Genomic DNA, 16,579 nt, shown 5'->3' with positions numbered 1-16,579 from the left:
AGAAGACGCTGAGTCACCTTGTATATTTAGTGTCTCACAGGAACTAAAGAAAAGGAATTTTCAGTTGATTTCATGTATGAACAAAGGAATGTTGAGTGAGAAGTAGAGGGGATCGGAGGAAAGGAAGACAGTGAGATTTTTGCCTTCCTTATAATTTTCCTGTATATGAGTCTGGTTATTGAGGGAGTGCAGTTGTAATAATGTGTTGAAATATAAAATATATATAAATATAAACTATAAAAAAAGTATATTTTCAGCTATTTAGGAGATTAAAGTAGAAGATGAGATCTTTTTAAGTTATTGCATTTTAGATGGTTTGATTTTTATCATTAGTAAAAATCTTTGAAATTATATTCTTATATTCTTATTTCTCTTCTTATATTCTTCTTCACTTTTCAAATATTCCTATTATATTCCCCAAACTGATTTATTCCTAGACTATGTTACCGATGTACCCGTTAAGCTCTAGAAATAAACTAGACATCTTGAGGACTGGTTATACTCAAAAAATTATCTTGTAAGATTACGAAGTGAGAATTACGAAGTAAGGTTACGAATATTGGCGGGGGGGGGGGGAGAAATAAAGATAAGGATATCCACACCCACTGCAAGGATCTTAAAAATTCTCCCCACTTCTTCACTTTACTAGAACATGGGAAAACTGAGTGAGATTTCAGTCTCCTTGTGTTTAACATCTGTCACATGATCTGCTGCGACACTATCCTCATCTTCAGTGCATGCGTGTGAGACAGCGGGAGAGCATGGTCTAAAACAAATGCTCACTGATCCAACCTCTATCCACCAAGTGGTTCCTTTGAGCCGGCCATCTTCCGGAAAGGGGAGAGATCATTTAGTGCAGGCTCAGACTTCCTTTGCGGAGGTGGGCCTGATCATTTCCCTACCCCAGTAAATATTTAGAAACCATTTTCATGGTGGTGCAGAGGGGAGATATTTTAGCTTCTCTTAAAGAGGCAAGAAGATGGTTATTTCCGGCACTTATGTATACCTGGATGGTGAAGCTTTAAAATTTTTGTTTACATAGATATCTAGTTTTTGTGACCAAAAAAAAAAAAAGTTCATCTTAAAATAAAGAGCTCCTCATATATAAGAAAAATCTCCTTACACTGTCTTTTAATCTTCCTATTTTCAGTTTATGAATGTGCTGTGGTCCTTCCTACCTTTGTGTTTGAAGGCGCCTTTGCCTGGGCTCTCCCCACTCCACCACAAAACCTAGCTAATGACTAATCATCTTCTAGAGCTTAGCTCAGTTGTTCCTTTCCTATCTTCACCGCTCATCCCCACCCATCCCACACACTAAGCTCAGCACACTGGATCTTTTTTTTCACTACATGTAGCTTATAATTATTAGTTGGTTACATATGCCATATGCATATTGTTATTTCCATGATCGTTGATTAATGCTTATTTCCCTGCCTGACCGTCCACTGCAGGAGTTTGTTTTTCTGATCAGTACAACCTGAAGGTACAGCACAGTGACTAGCACACGACAGGTATTCAATAAATAGGCTGTGAATGAATAAGTCAAACAAATTAATGAATTTTAAAATGAATAAACTATTTTAGAGATGGTAAAGAAGACAAGTTCTTTCTATTCCACTTTCCACTCAAGCCACTCCTCTATAACCTTACTGTCTTATTTCCCAGATAGTAAGGAAAATCTCTGAAAAATTTGTTTCCCAAGATCCTAGTCACATCCTAGACTTACATGTAAATACTTACTATGTGCTTATTGAATGAATGAATGAATGATAGATAAATATATATGGCTGAAATATCATTATAGCTACAATAAATGTTACTGTGTGAATTCATAATGGAAGAGAGAAGAGAGGAATAAATATTTTACTAATTGAAAAAAATCATGAGCTCTGTCTAATGGAAGGAGACTCCATGGCATACAGCGCCTGATGCCATAGCTGAGAGGTGTGTGGTGTGGGGCTGGTCGGACTCAAAACAAAGCGAAGTTTCTATAAAGAGAATGATCATCTTGTGCTGTCTCATCTGAAGATAAGACCATGTCGTTTCTGCTGAAAGATCACAATTTAATCGTTTGCACTGTTATATCTACAATATCATATATTCGCTCATTTGTTCATTGATAAACTGGAGAGCAGTGTTTTTCTTGCTGCAAGTCATAGGTCAGTAGTAAGTGAAATCAATGTAGTGGGTTGCAACCAGTAATTTTTAAAAGAAAATAGAATTTTGAAAATAGACAGCACTACATATACTGAAATCCTTTCAGTTTTGCATATCTGTATCTATGCATGTACTAGGCTACAAGGTAAAATGTATTGTGGGTCATGGTCAAATTAAAAAAAATTGAAAGCCACTACTATGGAGAAGAATGAGTAATGGAACAAACAGGCTCCACAGTCAGATGAATTGGCAAGCCACGCCTGGTTCTAAAACAAGATACCTAACCACTATAAGCCTCAGGTTTTTTCTTCTATAAAATGAAAATAATGATAATTATCTCACACAGTATCATTGAAAGAATAATAATTTGAAACATCTAAAAATGTAAAATAATGATGATTAATAGTTATTGAGGCTTTACTATGCTACAAGTACCATCTTCTTTAATCCCCAAAACAAACCTTATGATGCAAGTTCCATTAAACCTCATTTTACAGGAAAGGAAGCTGAGATACTGAGGACTGAAGCAAAAATCTTAATGTATCTCAGTGATTTGCACATATATGAATGGACATGATCATGAATTACCAGCACAGCTTTAATTAATTCTGACTTTAATACTTCCCATGCAGTAGAAGTTCAAAAAATATTTGTGAGGAGTAAGACCTACCCTGGGAACTCAGAAAGCTCTTCATAATACATTGAACAGTAAAATGCCCTGGGAACTTAGAGGGAGAGAAATCTTCTGAACTACTTTTGTTAAAGGAAAATTTGTAGAAAAGGGACTAGAGTGAAGTCGTCACCAACGTAGTGGGGTCTGTAGAAGTAAAGGGAAGAGCAAAGGCATGATCAAGGCCCAGGGACAGAAGAAATAGGATGCATAGTTTGGTAACAGATTACAGAGAGAGGTCATTGAGTACTAGCTTAAAGGGACTGAACTGTATCTCGTAGCTAAAAGGAAACCACTGAAGACTTTTAACAGAGACTAATGATAAAGATGAAATTGTTGAGACTGCTTAAAACCTCCATATGAGGGGCGCCTGGGTGGCTCAGTGGGTTAAAGCCTCTGCCTTCGGCTCAGGTCATGATCCCAGGGTCCTTGGATCGAGCCCCGCATCGGGCTCTCTGCTCAGCAGGGAGTCTGCTTCCCCCTCTCTCTCTCTGCCTGCCTGACTACTTGTGATCTCTGTCTGTCAAATAAATAAATAAAATCTTTAAAAAAAAAAAAAAACCTCCATATGATTACTGTTTAAAACATTGTCTAGATATTTTGACGTGAAAATTGAATTCTATTTTCTCAATTTTATGGGTGGAAACCCAACCTTGCTTCAGGGGAAATTATAAGAATTAATAAAACATTAGTTAAACTCTACAATTTTCTGGGGAATTCTATTATAAGATATATGTACAAATTATTTTATTATAGCTGATTAATTTATAAAGTACTTCAGCTTGAAAAAAACCATGTGCTTAAATGTAAGCTTTATTAGGACAACTGCTCTTTTTTCAGATTGCAGTGTTTAAGGACAGGATTATTTATATAGTTTTTAATTGATTTAAATAATTATGAATATAATTACAGGGATTAAAAATATTGTATTGATCCCAGCCTTTACCTAAAGACAATCAATTTACACCAAAAAAGTATATCTAAATATCTGTTCTCCATCAGATTTAACCCTTAATATTCTAATATTTATTTTATTATACACTAAAAACCAGAAGATATATAAATATAAATATATACATATATATTTTTCATATATATATATATATATATATATATATATACACCTATGTATTCAATTTTCATACGATGAACTACCTACAAAATTTTGTTTTCATCCTAATTTCACATCTCTGCATCCTGCTATTCTTGAAAATACGTAATGGATTAAACAGAACTCATATTTAAATGAATTGAATAAAATAAGATTTAAACCTTATCCTTAAACTATTTTAAACCTTAAAAATGTTGGATGCTATATAAGGCATACAGCATCTAAAGCACAATCTTACATATTTTGGGTTAAAAAAATTGAAAAAGGGACCTTCTGAAAATTAAGTCCTTGTGCCCAGGAACAGTTCTTGGGGTTTGGAACATCTTCCCAAAACAGCTTTTTCATTCTATAAAGGAGAAACAAAAAACATTCATATCGAAAATGTTCACAGCTAATGAATGCACAAATTAGAAATTAATCTACCAGATCAGCTACTTCTCAGTAGAATCTGATTCATTTTCACACACTACCCCATGAAGATTTCCACCAATGTTCTATCTAGATTAAAGTTAATAATCACTATAATAATAAAATAACCAACACTTACTGAAAGCTCTTTGCCAGGCACTGTGCTAAACACTTTGAGTGGATTTTTCTTGGAGAAACAATATATGAAAAGTGGCCATCGGGGTGCCTGGATGGCTCAGTTAGCTAAGCATCCAACTATTGATTTTGGATCAAGTCACAATCTCAGGACCATGAAATCATCGAGCAAAACATCGAGCTCCACGCTGGGCATGGAGCCTACTTAAGATTCTTTCCTTCTCCCTCTGCCCCTCCCTGCCCCTCTCAAAAAGGAAAAATAAGGGCCATCAGTTGAGTTTCAGAAACAATTCCACTTGATATGGCCCCATCGGCTCACCTGACTGAAAGATACATTCAGATTCTAAAATCTCCCATTCCTCTTTTTTGCTATAAGACAAAAGTTTCTGTAGATATTTGACATGTGGGAAATAATTTCATAGGTTTGGGCCTCTCAGCACACGGTGATATGGCACCCCAGAACCACAAGAAATTCAAGGCCATTTGCAAACTAGACAGACTGGGAAGCCACACAGTGCTGATTTTTAAAAACTGGAGTGCTTCCTAATCATAAATGAACTGGCCACTCCAGGTAAATCTTCACCACTAAAAGTCCTCAACCCAAATTATACAGCTCTAAAAGCCATTGTTGCCCTCACTGAGGACATACTGCCTCAGATTTCCTGTTATAAGCTTGTTATTTCCTGAATGTATTTACATTTAAAACATGAATCTCGTCCATGATGTTTGTGTTGTACTAGCAAAACAAAATGTGGTTTCCTGAAAACAGGCCTTTTCTTTTTAGGCCATTTTAACTGTATACTGAATACCACATAAACATATTTAGGATACTATAGGTTTCTGATTAAACTTTTAAATCTTTTTTAAAAGATTTAAAAGATTCTTGATTTAAACCTTTTAAATCAAGGTTTAAATATGTTCAAGAGCTTTGGCCATAAAGATTCGTAAGTCCACGTACAATACCTTTGGTGTGATATTAACAGTGTTCCAAGCAGTAAGATTGAAGAGGAAATAATTATTGGCACAATTACATATAGACCTGCATCATGCTGGTGTTTTTCAATATCATCTAAAAAGAAATAGAATTCACATGATTCAGAAGGTTGAGGAAGTAAAAACATCTTTTTGTACCAAAAATTACAGCAGACTTTTTTCTGATTTCATCATAAATCTGTACTACCTTTAAAGATATAAAAATAAAAAAGAAGCTAAAAGTATAGTTATGATCACATTAATGAAATATTTTTTGTACAGAATTATGCTTATAGTGAGTTAACAAAACACCTTTTCAAAATTATTTTCTGCCAAATCCATGTGATCACTTTAGGTCATATGAGTCAAAGTGCCAATTAAAGTTGTTCTGATGACTCTCTGTCTCAGTATCTGCTTCTAGAGAATTCAACATTCATTACCTGCCAATCTCTACTTTGTTCATTCCACACACATTGACCTTGCTTTTCTTGAGCCACCAAGCATGCTCAGTCTTCAGAACCTTCGCACTTGCTATTCCTTTGTCTAAAATGCTCTTCTCTTTTGTACTTGCATGGCTTGAACTAAAAAGACCAATTCTGACCATCCTAACGAAAGCACCACATTTTAACTCTATCATTTCATCTTACATTTATTTTGCTTCATGGCACTTATTTTTTATTAATATTAAATTAGTCCTTTTATTAATTATTACCAATTGTCACTCTTACATTATGTTTTATTGATTTGGGATTTTTTTGAGTGCAAGTAATTTTTTTAAGTTTTTATTTAAATTCTAGTTCATTAACATATAGTGTAATATTGGTTTCAGGAGTAGAATTTAGTGATATATCACTTAAATACAACACCCAGTGCTCATCACAACAAGCATGGCACTTATTTCTATCTGCCATTATATTATACATTTGTTTACTTTCACTTCCACTAGAGCATGAGGGTTAAGCTCCTTAAGGACAGAGACAGATGTTTATTGCTGTATCTCCAGTTCTTATTCCCAGCACGTATGTATCAAATAATAAATGAATGGGTTCTTATAATCATCTTAATGCAAAACCAGGAAAAATATTTCTCTCTTGAAACTTCATTATTAGGTTGCTTGGACTTGAAGACAATTTGAGCCATAATAGCAAAATCAAAATGTTGATACTCCAAGTATGGTAAAATGAATTAGAAATTTAAGAGGCACAATGAATTTATTTCTATAACTACTTCTCCACTTTTATTTTTAGAGGAAAAGTGTTTCCTTTAAAAGATTAATTAAAATTTAAAGGCCTGGGCACCTGGGTGGCTCAGTTGGTTAAGGATCTGCCTTCAGCTCAGGCTGTGATCCTAGGGTTCTGGGATCAAGTCCCACACCACACTCTCTGCTCAGTAGAGAGATTGCTTCTCCCTCTCCCTCTGTCTGCTACTCTGTCTACCTGTGCTCTGTCTCTCTCTCTCTCTCTCTCTCTCTGTCAAATAAATAAAAATCTTTAGAAAAAATTTAAAGGCTCATAAGTATATACCCCCCAAACATATTGTTTGGGGTAAATGCATTTATATAAATTGTATAGAAAATTAATATTTTTTCTAATTAGTCTTTCTGATTATATATTTTATTGCCCTGATGCATATTTTCCTTTATTTTGTTTCCATTAACTTTTTATCCAGTTTGAGACTGAAAATGTTAATTTCTAATACAAGAATACCATGCTTGATTATTCTTCTTAAACCACCAAGGGTCCATGTACCCCTCCTGCAATCACTCCCTGACACATCTGTGTAAGATTCTAGACTCTTCCATGACTCCATTAGAAAGAAAATAATCAGATGGCAACATAACTGCTGAGTAGGAAAACACACATTGTATAAAAAGAAACCAAAAGGAAAATTCTTACCTTGGGGGAAACTATTAATTATCTTCGGTTTCCCTACTCCTTCCATAAATACTGGGTAAAGACTAAATTGATATTTCTCAATGGGGATAAAATGATCTGAGGAGAAAAATATATTAAAGGTCATTCTTACTGAATTAACACTAACAAGTGAAACCTATATAAAAAAAATTTAGGTGACTCTCTTATTTTTCCAAACATAGAAATAAATTGTTATTTATGGATTAAAACTGATGATTAAGGGAGTTTCAAAAACTACCTAAGCATTCCAAATTCTCCTAGTAATGACAATTTTCAAATACTTTTTGAAAATATTACCCAGAGACACAAGACTGCAATTTTCAAGGGCATGTTCTAATGATAGCCAGTTTGTTCAAGCTCAGGGTGTATGAACTTATACTTTCCCTTTCCAGGACAATATGTCTTACCTCCTCTCCCAAATCCCCAAAGCCAGGAATATTCCCCTTTCATGGGCACTTAACTTCCTTATTTTCCCCATTCAAGGCAGCTGTGAGCCTAAAGTCTTATGAAATGCAAAGAAGTGGGGGTGGGGACCAGGAGTCCCCTTGCTTATCCAGGGATCCCCCTATCAGGGGGACAACCATCTGTATGGCAAAGTTCAAAATGAATCTATCAGTGATGTATCATTTTTATAAATGTTAATAACATACAAGTATTCCACAAGGAATAAATCTTGTTGAGGCCTAGATTATATATTTACATGGTTTAAAGAAAAGCACAGAGAATAATCATCTGGACAATAATGGTAATGAACTGAATTTAGTTCTCTATCAATCATTTCTATTTGCCCTGATGCTAAATTCTAGGGTCTTTGGAATGAAACAGAAGTACAAGTTTCTGGAGTGATATTGTATAATAATAGGGTCATGGCAATTGTTAGCTTCCCTACTAAAACCTTACTCAGACTTGGAGTTACTGTATTGTACACGATTACTTTGTACTTTAATCACCTCCTGGGGCAACTGGTCTACTTTGGGAGTTTATACATCACTTAGTCCTACATTTGTAGACCTTCAGCCTGGCATTCCCACTCACTGCTAGTAACATTATATGTTGGTACACAGATTTGGGAAAACAATTTGGTGGCAGATATCAAAGGCCATTAAAAAACAGTCCTAGAGAAAAAAAAAGTAAAGCTGGAAGCAACAAAAAATGTTCTCAAATAAATGGTTTAAGTAGACTTGGGAATAAAATGCTATATGATCACTAAAAATCATGGTTAAAAGGACTGGGGAGAAAACAGAAACGTGCTTGTGATATATCAAAGGAACAAACCAGAAGAAAAGCAATAGGTGACATGATTATGACTGTAAAATATTTAGAAAGGATCAAATGAAACAGAACTGAATGTTTGTGATAAAGTGATAGGATTACATGTGGTAAGATGGTAGTATCATTTACATTTTTGAAGTTTTCACTAACTGGCTATCTTATTTAAATTAATAATCACTCTCATGCTAATCTGTAAGAAAAACTTATTAAAGCACAGCAAAACTTACCGTGGATATAATACTTCTTAACTGATGGAGGGATCCTAAGCCATTTAACTTCACTGTCTTCATTAAGAATTTTCCACTCAGTAACAAAATACATCAGAGAGTAGTCACTAGGTAATAGCGTCCAGGACAGAAGCACACAACTGCTGTTTAAAGGATAAGCACTGAGCGACTGAACGGAATTTACTGAGGGGAAAAGACGGAAATTTGCTTTTAAATTCGAAACTAATAGAAAAAATTCCCCTAACACTTTGAGGGGCATATGACCTATTGGAGAAAGGGAGATGTTAGAGAAGGCTCACATTTATATAGATAAATATAATACAATTTTTTTTATTTTATTCATTTTTTTAACATGTAATGTATTATTTGCCTCAGGGGTACAGGTCTGTGAATCATCAGGCTTACACATTTCACAGCACTCACTATAGCACATACCCTCCCCAATGTCCATAACCCAGCTACCCTATCCCTACCCCCCACCCCCAGCAACCCTCAATTTGTTTCCTGAGATTAAGAGTCTCTTATGACTTGTACCCCTGGGGCTAATAATACATTATATGTTAATAACAATAAAAAATTAAGAGACTCTTATGGTTTGTCTCCCTCCCAATCCCAACCTATTTCATTTTTTCCCTCCCTAACCCCCACAACCCCTGCCCTGCCTCTCAAATTCCTCATATTAGAGAGATCATATGATAATTGTCTTTCTCTGATTGACTTATTTCGCTCAGCATAATACCCTCTAGTTCCATTCACGTCGTTGCAAATGGCAAGATTTAATGTCTTTTGATGGCTGCATAGTATTCCATTGGGTGTGTGTGTGTGTGTGTGCGTGTGTGTGTGTGTGTGTACACCACATCTTCTTTATCCATTCATCTGTTGATGGACATCTAGGTTCTTTCCATAGTTAGGCTATTGTAGACATTGCTGCTATAAACGTTTAGGTTCACATGCCCCTTCAGATCACTAAATTTGTATCTTTAGGGTAAATACCCAGTAGTGCAATTGCTGGATCATAGGGTAGCTCTATTTTCAACTTTTTGAGGAACCTCCATGCTGTTTTCCAGAGTGGCTGCACCAGCTTGCATTCCCACCAACAGTGTAGGAGGGTTCCCCTTTCTCCGCATCCTCGCCAACATCTATCATTTCCTGACTTGTTAATTTTAGCCATTCTGACTGGTGTGAGGTCATATCTCATTGTGATTTTGATTTAATACAATTATTTTTGTACCACAGAGTCATATATGCAGAAAGATGTGGAAACATATGCCATTGAGGAGAAACCAAAATGGGGTTTTGGGATAGAGTCAAAAAAGTTGCTCTCCACTGGAACACCACACAAGCCTATTCATCACCCTCTGCTTCCTTGCAAATTCCTCTCCTGCTGACAGAGTTGCGCTTTCAAAGGACAAGTCTGATTACTTAACACCCTCCTCACAGAGCCCCACTTAAAAGCCTCCACTGGATTTCCACATGTGAGGAGGAACCGCCTAGCATGTCTGTGAGGCACAGGGCCAAGCCTCATTCAGCCTCCCAGCTTTTCATGATTTTCTGCACCAGAGCCACCCTGGTCTTCTTCCCTCAGGTCTTCTACTGTGCCATGAGGACTTTCAATCAGACTATTCCTGTCTCAGGAGCCCATGCTCTTTCCCCACTTTTTGGGGAAGTTTAATTCCTATACTGCTTCTTAAGAAAGCTTCTCTAACCCTCAATGCCAAGTCAGGTTCTATTTTCTTTTCTTTTATAACATTACATTCCTTTCCTGGGAACACTGATTTCAGCTTATAAATAGGCATGAACTTGGATGATTATTTGATCAATGTCTGTGTCATCTACTGGACTCTCGTGATTGCTGAGACCATTCTCATGGTCTGCATGGTTTCTGAATGGTTTCCAAATGCTGAGACAATTATAGTTTCTCTCTCGTTGGAATTCCCACCACCTAACACAGCTGCAGCATTCAGTAAATATCTCTAGAACATACTGGTTCAAAATATTTTTAAATAAAATTAAAAAAAAAAAAAGAAAATATTTTTAGTGTAAAACATTGTGCAGATGCTATGGAACTTACAAGAAGCGTACCCCATATGTACAAAAGTAATCATAATACATGGAAGACATAAAAAACCTTAAGAAAGGTAGAAAGCACCTTGATTTAGGACATATCTAATTAAAGCAATAAGCAAAGACTTCCTGGAAGAGATGAGTAGAGGTAGGGTAGATTTGAAATTTTCCATTAAAAAGTTATACTCTGAATATGTAATCCAGAATAGGAACTCCTATTAAAGGTAGTTCTCGATTCTCTAATTAATCAAATATATCAAAATTAAGGAAAGAAGGTTCATCACTCATAAGAAATGAAGTACAGGTTAATTTGCAAGTCCGATCAATTACTTGCATCCATATAGTATGTAATACTGTTACATATGTGTAATAAACATAACACACATATACATGTATTTATTTTTACATACACACAGACAAGGAGATTGATTTATGTACAACTTCCATTGATCCAAGAGATTTAAGTATTAGATTTATTAGAATATTCTTATTGATCATAATACTATTTCAACATGGTTCTATTATACGAAAACCCAAGGACCATATTACATAATCAGGATGCAATCTGTTTTGCTATTTTTCGGAAAAGACGAGATAAAGGAAGAGAGCTCTCCAGGTTCAGAGTATTGCAGGCTTCTTGGAAGATCCTTTGGAATGGGAGGAGTACGTAAAGATTAAATACTAAAAAGGGGTACAGGTTTACTATTGTGTACCCTTTCTTACCTTTGCTCATAAGCCATGATAAGGTTAAATTAAAATTCACAAAAGAAGCACCAATTGAATTGACAGCCAGAACTGTAACAGAATGTGCTTGTTCTGTCCACAGGAAAGTGGATTTAGTGTGATTTCCCACATCTTCTGACCATGTTCCATTGCGGGAAGTATGATGTTTTACTACATATTTTCTCACACTGCACAATGAGTCATTTTTCATCAGAGGCTGTAGTAAACACAAAAATTGATTAGTTCAAGGGCTTCAGTGCTTTTTATACCAACCAAGCCCATGAACTCTTCTTATACATTCCCCACTGGGAGGCAAGGTCAGAACAGGGCAAGCCCCATCTAGTTCAAGGCTGAGGTATAGGGAGGTGAGAGGAGATAGGGCCCATCTCTGACCACAGATACAGTGAAGGTGTCTGGATGGGTATGGAACGTAGGAAATTTCTTTTCTTCCTTTTGGTTTTTCTCCCTAAGACTCGGAGAATAAATCATTCAAATATAATTAAATATGGATACAATTAGGACACTTTCCTACCAATAAATTTCACAGTAATTTTAGAGAAAAGAGGGACCAGCAGGGACTCAGGAGTTTCCTTATTGGAACAGCAAACAAGGAATAATAACCCCCTAGTTCTGTAAAGCAACAACAAAAAAGCTGGAAAGATGTTAATTATCATTTATGTTAATCCCAATAAGATTAATCATTTGTTTCTTCTGATCTGTTGCTAATTCAAGTAACAGAGGCTATCAGAACCATGTATATGGCACCCCAGAATTTCTGCTCATAGTTTAAAAAAAAATCATACCAAATCACTGATGATTCCAGTATAAAGTCCAGTCCAATTCCACTCTTTCACTTTACAGAGTACTAACAATATACTCCACCTGCCCATTACTGCTACCTATTTCAAATAAGATAAGCCAGGGGCACCTGGCAGCTCAGCTGATTAAGCATCTGCCTTTGGCTCAGGTCATGAATTGGGGGTCCTGGGATCCAGCCCCGTGTGGGGCTCCCTGCTCAGGGGGGAGCCTGCTTCACCCTCTGCCCCTCCCTCTGCCCCCACGCACTGGCCTCTCCCCTTCTCCCTGCTCACACTCTCTCTCTCTGAAATGAATAAATAATCTTCAAATAAGATAAACCAATCCCTTATAAACCTAATAGATAACGACTCTTTACAATAGACTGGAACAGTGCTTCTCAATGTATTTTTTTGTCATTAAGATTCCTCTAAGTCAGAAATAATGGAAAAAAAAAATACAAATGCATATCCATGTGTCCCTGCAAGGTGTGGAACCATCTGGGCAGGTGGGAGTAAGATCTGAGCAGGCATCCACCAGTCCAGCCTTACATTTATACAGATCAGGAAACTGAGGCTGAAGAGTCTAAGTGACTTCGCCAAATTAATGCTCAGCTGAGAACAGAGTGAACTCCCTCACCCAGTGCCAGGCCCCCCTGCATAGATCTCTGCAATCCCATCTCAGAGCAGAAACCAAGACAACCTTTCGCGAGCGTGAAAATAAAATTTAAGACTAATGTAAAAAGCAGGAATACCTTCCAGAGTAAAGTAACATTCCTCTCCTTTTTAGTGGTGTCTTCATTTATGATTCTCCAAAATTCAGGTCCTCTGGTAGGAACTGCAGAATGACAAGAAGCCCAAGTCGTACACATGTTCTCAGGAGGAACATGCTGGAGTCATATTCGAAAGCGCCTCCATGCATTCTTAAAACACATATACAAAATCTCCACAGACCTTTTATATCCATGACAACGGTGTAGGCGGGACTGCTCCAGTTACTCCAGTAGCCCAGCCCATCCAGCCTCCGGCAGCGCACCTGAACCGCGTAGACGGCACACAGGTCTGGCACCAGGACACTGGCCGACTTTGATTTTGCCTCGTACACCTCGTACATCTGTAAAATAAGGCCAAGCGGTAGAAGAATAATTTTGAACCCCTCCATAGCTGGCGGGCCCCAAACTGCATTTAAAACCTTAATATGATTCCAAAATTAAGAGAGAACTGACTTCGTGTTTTCTGGCTTGAGAAATACTTGCATGAGACTTGGATCCTGAGCTCCCTCAAGTTAAGGATTGTCTTAAACATCTTGTTGTTTCCTCCTCAGGACAAGATTTGGACTGGCCTACTCGAATCTCGGTCCCCGGTCACTCTTCACTCTGGTCTTAATCTCTGTCCACTAATTCCCTATCCACAAAAACTCTCAGTAATTTTAACCTGGTGGTTACATAGTCATGTCTCTGTTACTCAGTCTCCTCAACAAGCTGGTAAACGGTCACATTCCTTTCAGGTAAAATCATCGGGATCTAATGTCCTATTTAGGGTTCCTGATGTTTCTGGGTCCTTGCAGACCGCCATCTGAAAACTGACATGGCCAGCCATCATAGGCACACTCACCACTATAGGTGTGATTTTGGTTGTTTGATAAAAGCAGCCTCTTCCAAAATATGTCCCAATGAACATACACGTACTAGAGATTATTATTAGATGTTAAAGGAAAAAGGGTTCCTTGGTAAAATAAGTTTGAGAAACATAGGATGAAATAAAGGTCACAAATGTTTCTTTAATGCAGGACCTTTCTGAACCGTTAGTATGTACCAGAGAGCAATTCTATACCAGGAACACACAGTGATGTAGGCTTTCCTAAATTGATTCAGCCATGCAATCATTTTTCAAGGAATATTTTATAGGATCAATGTTCTGTCACGCTCATTTTGGGAAATGATGGCTTGCAGGAAATGTCATTCCTTAAAAGGGTTAGAACTATAGCAACCTATTGAACAAAAATAGCTACAGAATACACAAAGAGGTACTTTTATGCCAATAAAATAAAGCCTAATCAATACAGTTATTAAAACAGCTGTAAGAAACAACACTTAGTGAGGCAAGCTGGAGACATTTCTAGGTAAAATGTACCTTCCACTGTACTTCTTTTCCATTTAAGCCGTAGCGAATCTGGAACTTAAGATTATTCTCTGGAAAGACTGGCTTTTCCCAAGATATTTTCAATAACCCAATTTCTACAGTAATTTCTGCTTTCACACTGGATGGAGGCAGTGGTTTCACTAGAAATTTTAAAAACAGTATACTATAACAGCAATTTAAACAGTGATAACAGTTTTAAAACATGATTATGATAAGTTTTATACTCAATATTTATAAAACAGTATCTCCTTTTCAAAGCTTTCTCATTCATTATTTCACTTGATCCCCTACAATTTTATGTGAGTATAAGAAAGGGATTATCTCTAGTTTGCAAATAGTCTGATTGAAAAAAATCAATACATTGACCCTGTCACCTGCAAGTAATAATAAGATCTGATTAGAAACTGAGCCATTGGGGCGCCTGGGTGGCTCAGTGGGTTAAGCCTCTGCCTTCGGCTCAGGTCGTGGTCTCGGGGTCCTGGGATCGAGTCCCACATCGGGTTCTCTGCTCAGCGGGGAGCCTGCTTTCCCCTCTCTCTGTCTGTCTCTCTGCCTACTTGTGATCTCTCTTTAAAAAAAAAAAAAAAAAAAAAGAAACTGAGCCATTAGTTCCGCATGCAAAAGATCTCATACTGAACACGTAAGTGTCCATAGCATATCTGTTCTATGCAGAGCTTTAATAAAAGGAAAAATAAAATACACACTGCATTCTTTTCCACATGTGTGAGTTTCACACCATCCTACTGTTATTAAGTATTTCTAGGTCAAGGTCAGAGATAGTCTTACAGAGTAAAGACCTGGTTCTCTATCATCTGAGGAAAACAGGCTTTTGAAGGTCAGAAATAGAGGCAAAGATGATCAGAATGGCAAGGACTCTTGAAAAAAAAAATGAAAAGTAAAAGACAATATGCAAACTCAATGTATTTTGGAACTAAACATTCCAAAGCCCCAGGACACTAGTGCGAACTCTGCAGCTCCAGACTTCATCAACAATACCTTAGACTGTTGATGACCAAACCCCTGAACTTTTTCACTACTATACGGTTTCTCATACTTATTCAATTCTTCATATATGAAGAAGACATTCTTTACCAACCAGTAAGAGGACATGCATTTCATCTCCTGAAAAGATAATTCCTCCTCAGAAAAGGAAGTACATACGTTTGAGAGACGTTAAGATTGTCCTTGACTGAATCATATGGCTGTCATATGGATATATTCCATGAATATCTAGTTTACAGAAAGGATGCTTAATAGATAAGAGTTTTGCATGATCCACAACACACACCCTGGGGTATTAAGAGGAGCTTTCCACATTTTATAGGTGATAAAATAGTCACGGAGCACTTATATGTCTAGCCCATGTTTACAAAGCTAATAACAGGTGGAGCTAGCATTTGGATCCTAAAATTGAATCTCCACATTGTTTCCTAAGACTAAGTAGTTAATAGAAGCCCAACTTAAACTCCTTATTTTAGTACTGAAAAGAATAATATCGAGGGTTGTTTGGACAGCATATAGAACTAAATCCATGTTGCATTTGTCTTTTAGTACATGTGAGGTTATATCTGTGCATGTCTGTGGGGTGGAGTGTGGTAGGAGAGTTCTTTGCCATCCCAAGATATCTAGTACCAGAGAAGTACTGCTTACGGTAAAATCACTTTAAATGGAACCAAACTAAATAGCATGGGCTAGGGGGGGCTGGGGGGGGGGGTCAATTAATTGGGACTCTATGGTATTTAAAAAACTAAAAATTATGACTTTATGCTATATTTAACAAAATATAGGTTTTACTTCATATGTGTACTAATTATTTGAAAATGTAATGAATCAAATATTGTTTTTTGGCATAATTTCCCAAAACAAAATATAGCACCAAAAGATATTCCTTTACCTCTGTTGTATAATTATAAATGGGTCATTTCCCAAAGATTTCACATTAATATTGGAGGGATATATTATATATGTCAAGAACTCCCTTAACTTCGAAA

At 36.7% G+C, this 16,579-nt stretch overlaps 1 protein-coding gene across 2 annotated transcripts in view; it reads right to left on the bottom strand.

The window, feature by feature from the left end:
- LOC111143310 (leptin receptor) overlaps positions 1 to 16,579 on the bottom strand; it is a 68,687-nt gene that overhangs the window by 11,306 nt on the left and 40,802 nt on the right. For both annotated transcript variants that reach the window (XM_022496963.1, XM_022496962.1), the window contains exons 10-17: positions 14,580 to 14,728; positions 13,401 to 13,560; positions 13,202 to 13,284; positions 11,653 to 11,869; positions 8,866 to 9,048; positions 7,349 to 7,444; positions 5,445 to 5,550; positions 4,209 to 4,284 (exon numbers count right to left, since the gene is read on the bottom strand). In XM_022496963.1, the coding sequence (XP_022352671.1) occupies positions 4,209 to 4,284; positions 5,445 to 5,550; positions 7,349 to 7,444; positions 8,866 to 9,048; positions 11,653 to 11,869; positions 13,202 to 13,284; positions 13,401 to 13,560; positions 14,580 to 14,728 (1,070 nt within the window). The remainder of the gene's footprint in view (positions 1 to 4,208; positions 4,285 to 5,444; positions 5,551 to 7,348; positions 7,445 to 8,865; positions 9,049 to 11,652; positions 11,870 to 13,201; positions 13,285 to 13,400; positions 13,561 to 14,579; positions 14,729 to 16,579) is intronic.

This window comes from Enhydra lutris, unplaced genomic scaffold (genome assembly GCF_002288905.1).
Source record: "Enhydra lutris kenyoni isolate GAN:26980312 unplaced genomic scaffold, ASM228890v2 scaffoldscaffold9, whole genome shotgun sequence".
NCBI classification, from domain to species: domain Eukaryota; kingdom Metazoa; phylum Chordata; class Mammalia; order Carnivora; family Mustelidae; genus Enhydra; species Enhydra lutris.
The sequence above is the reverse complement of the archived record's forward strand: the minus strand, read 5'-3'. Positions and strand labels throughout refer to the sequence as shown.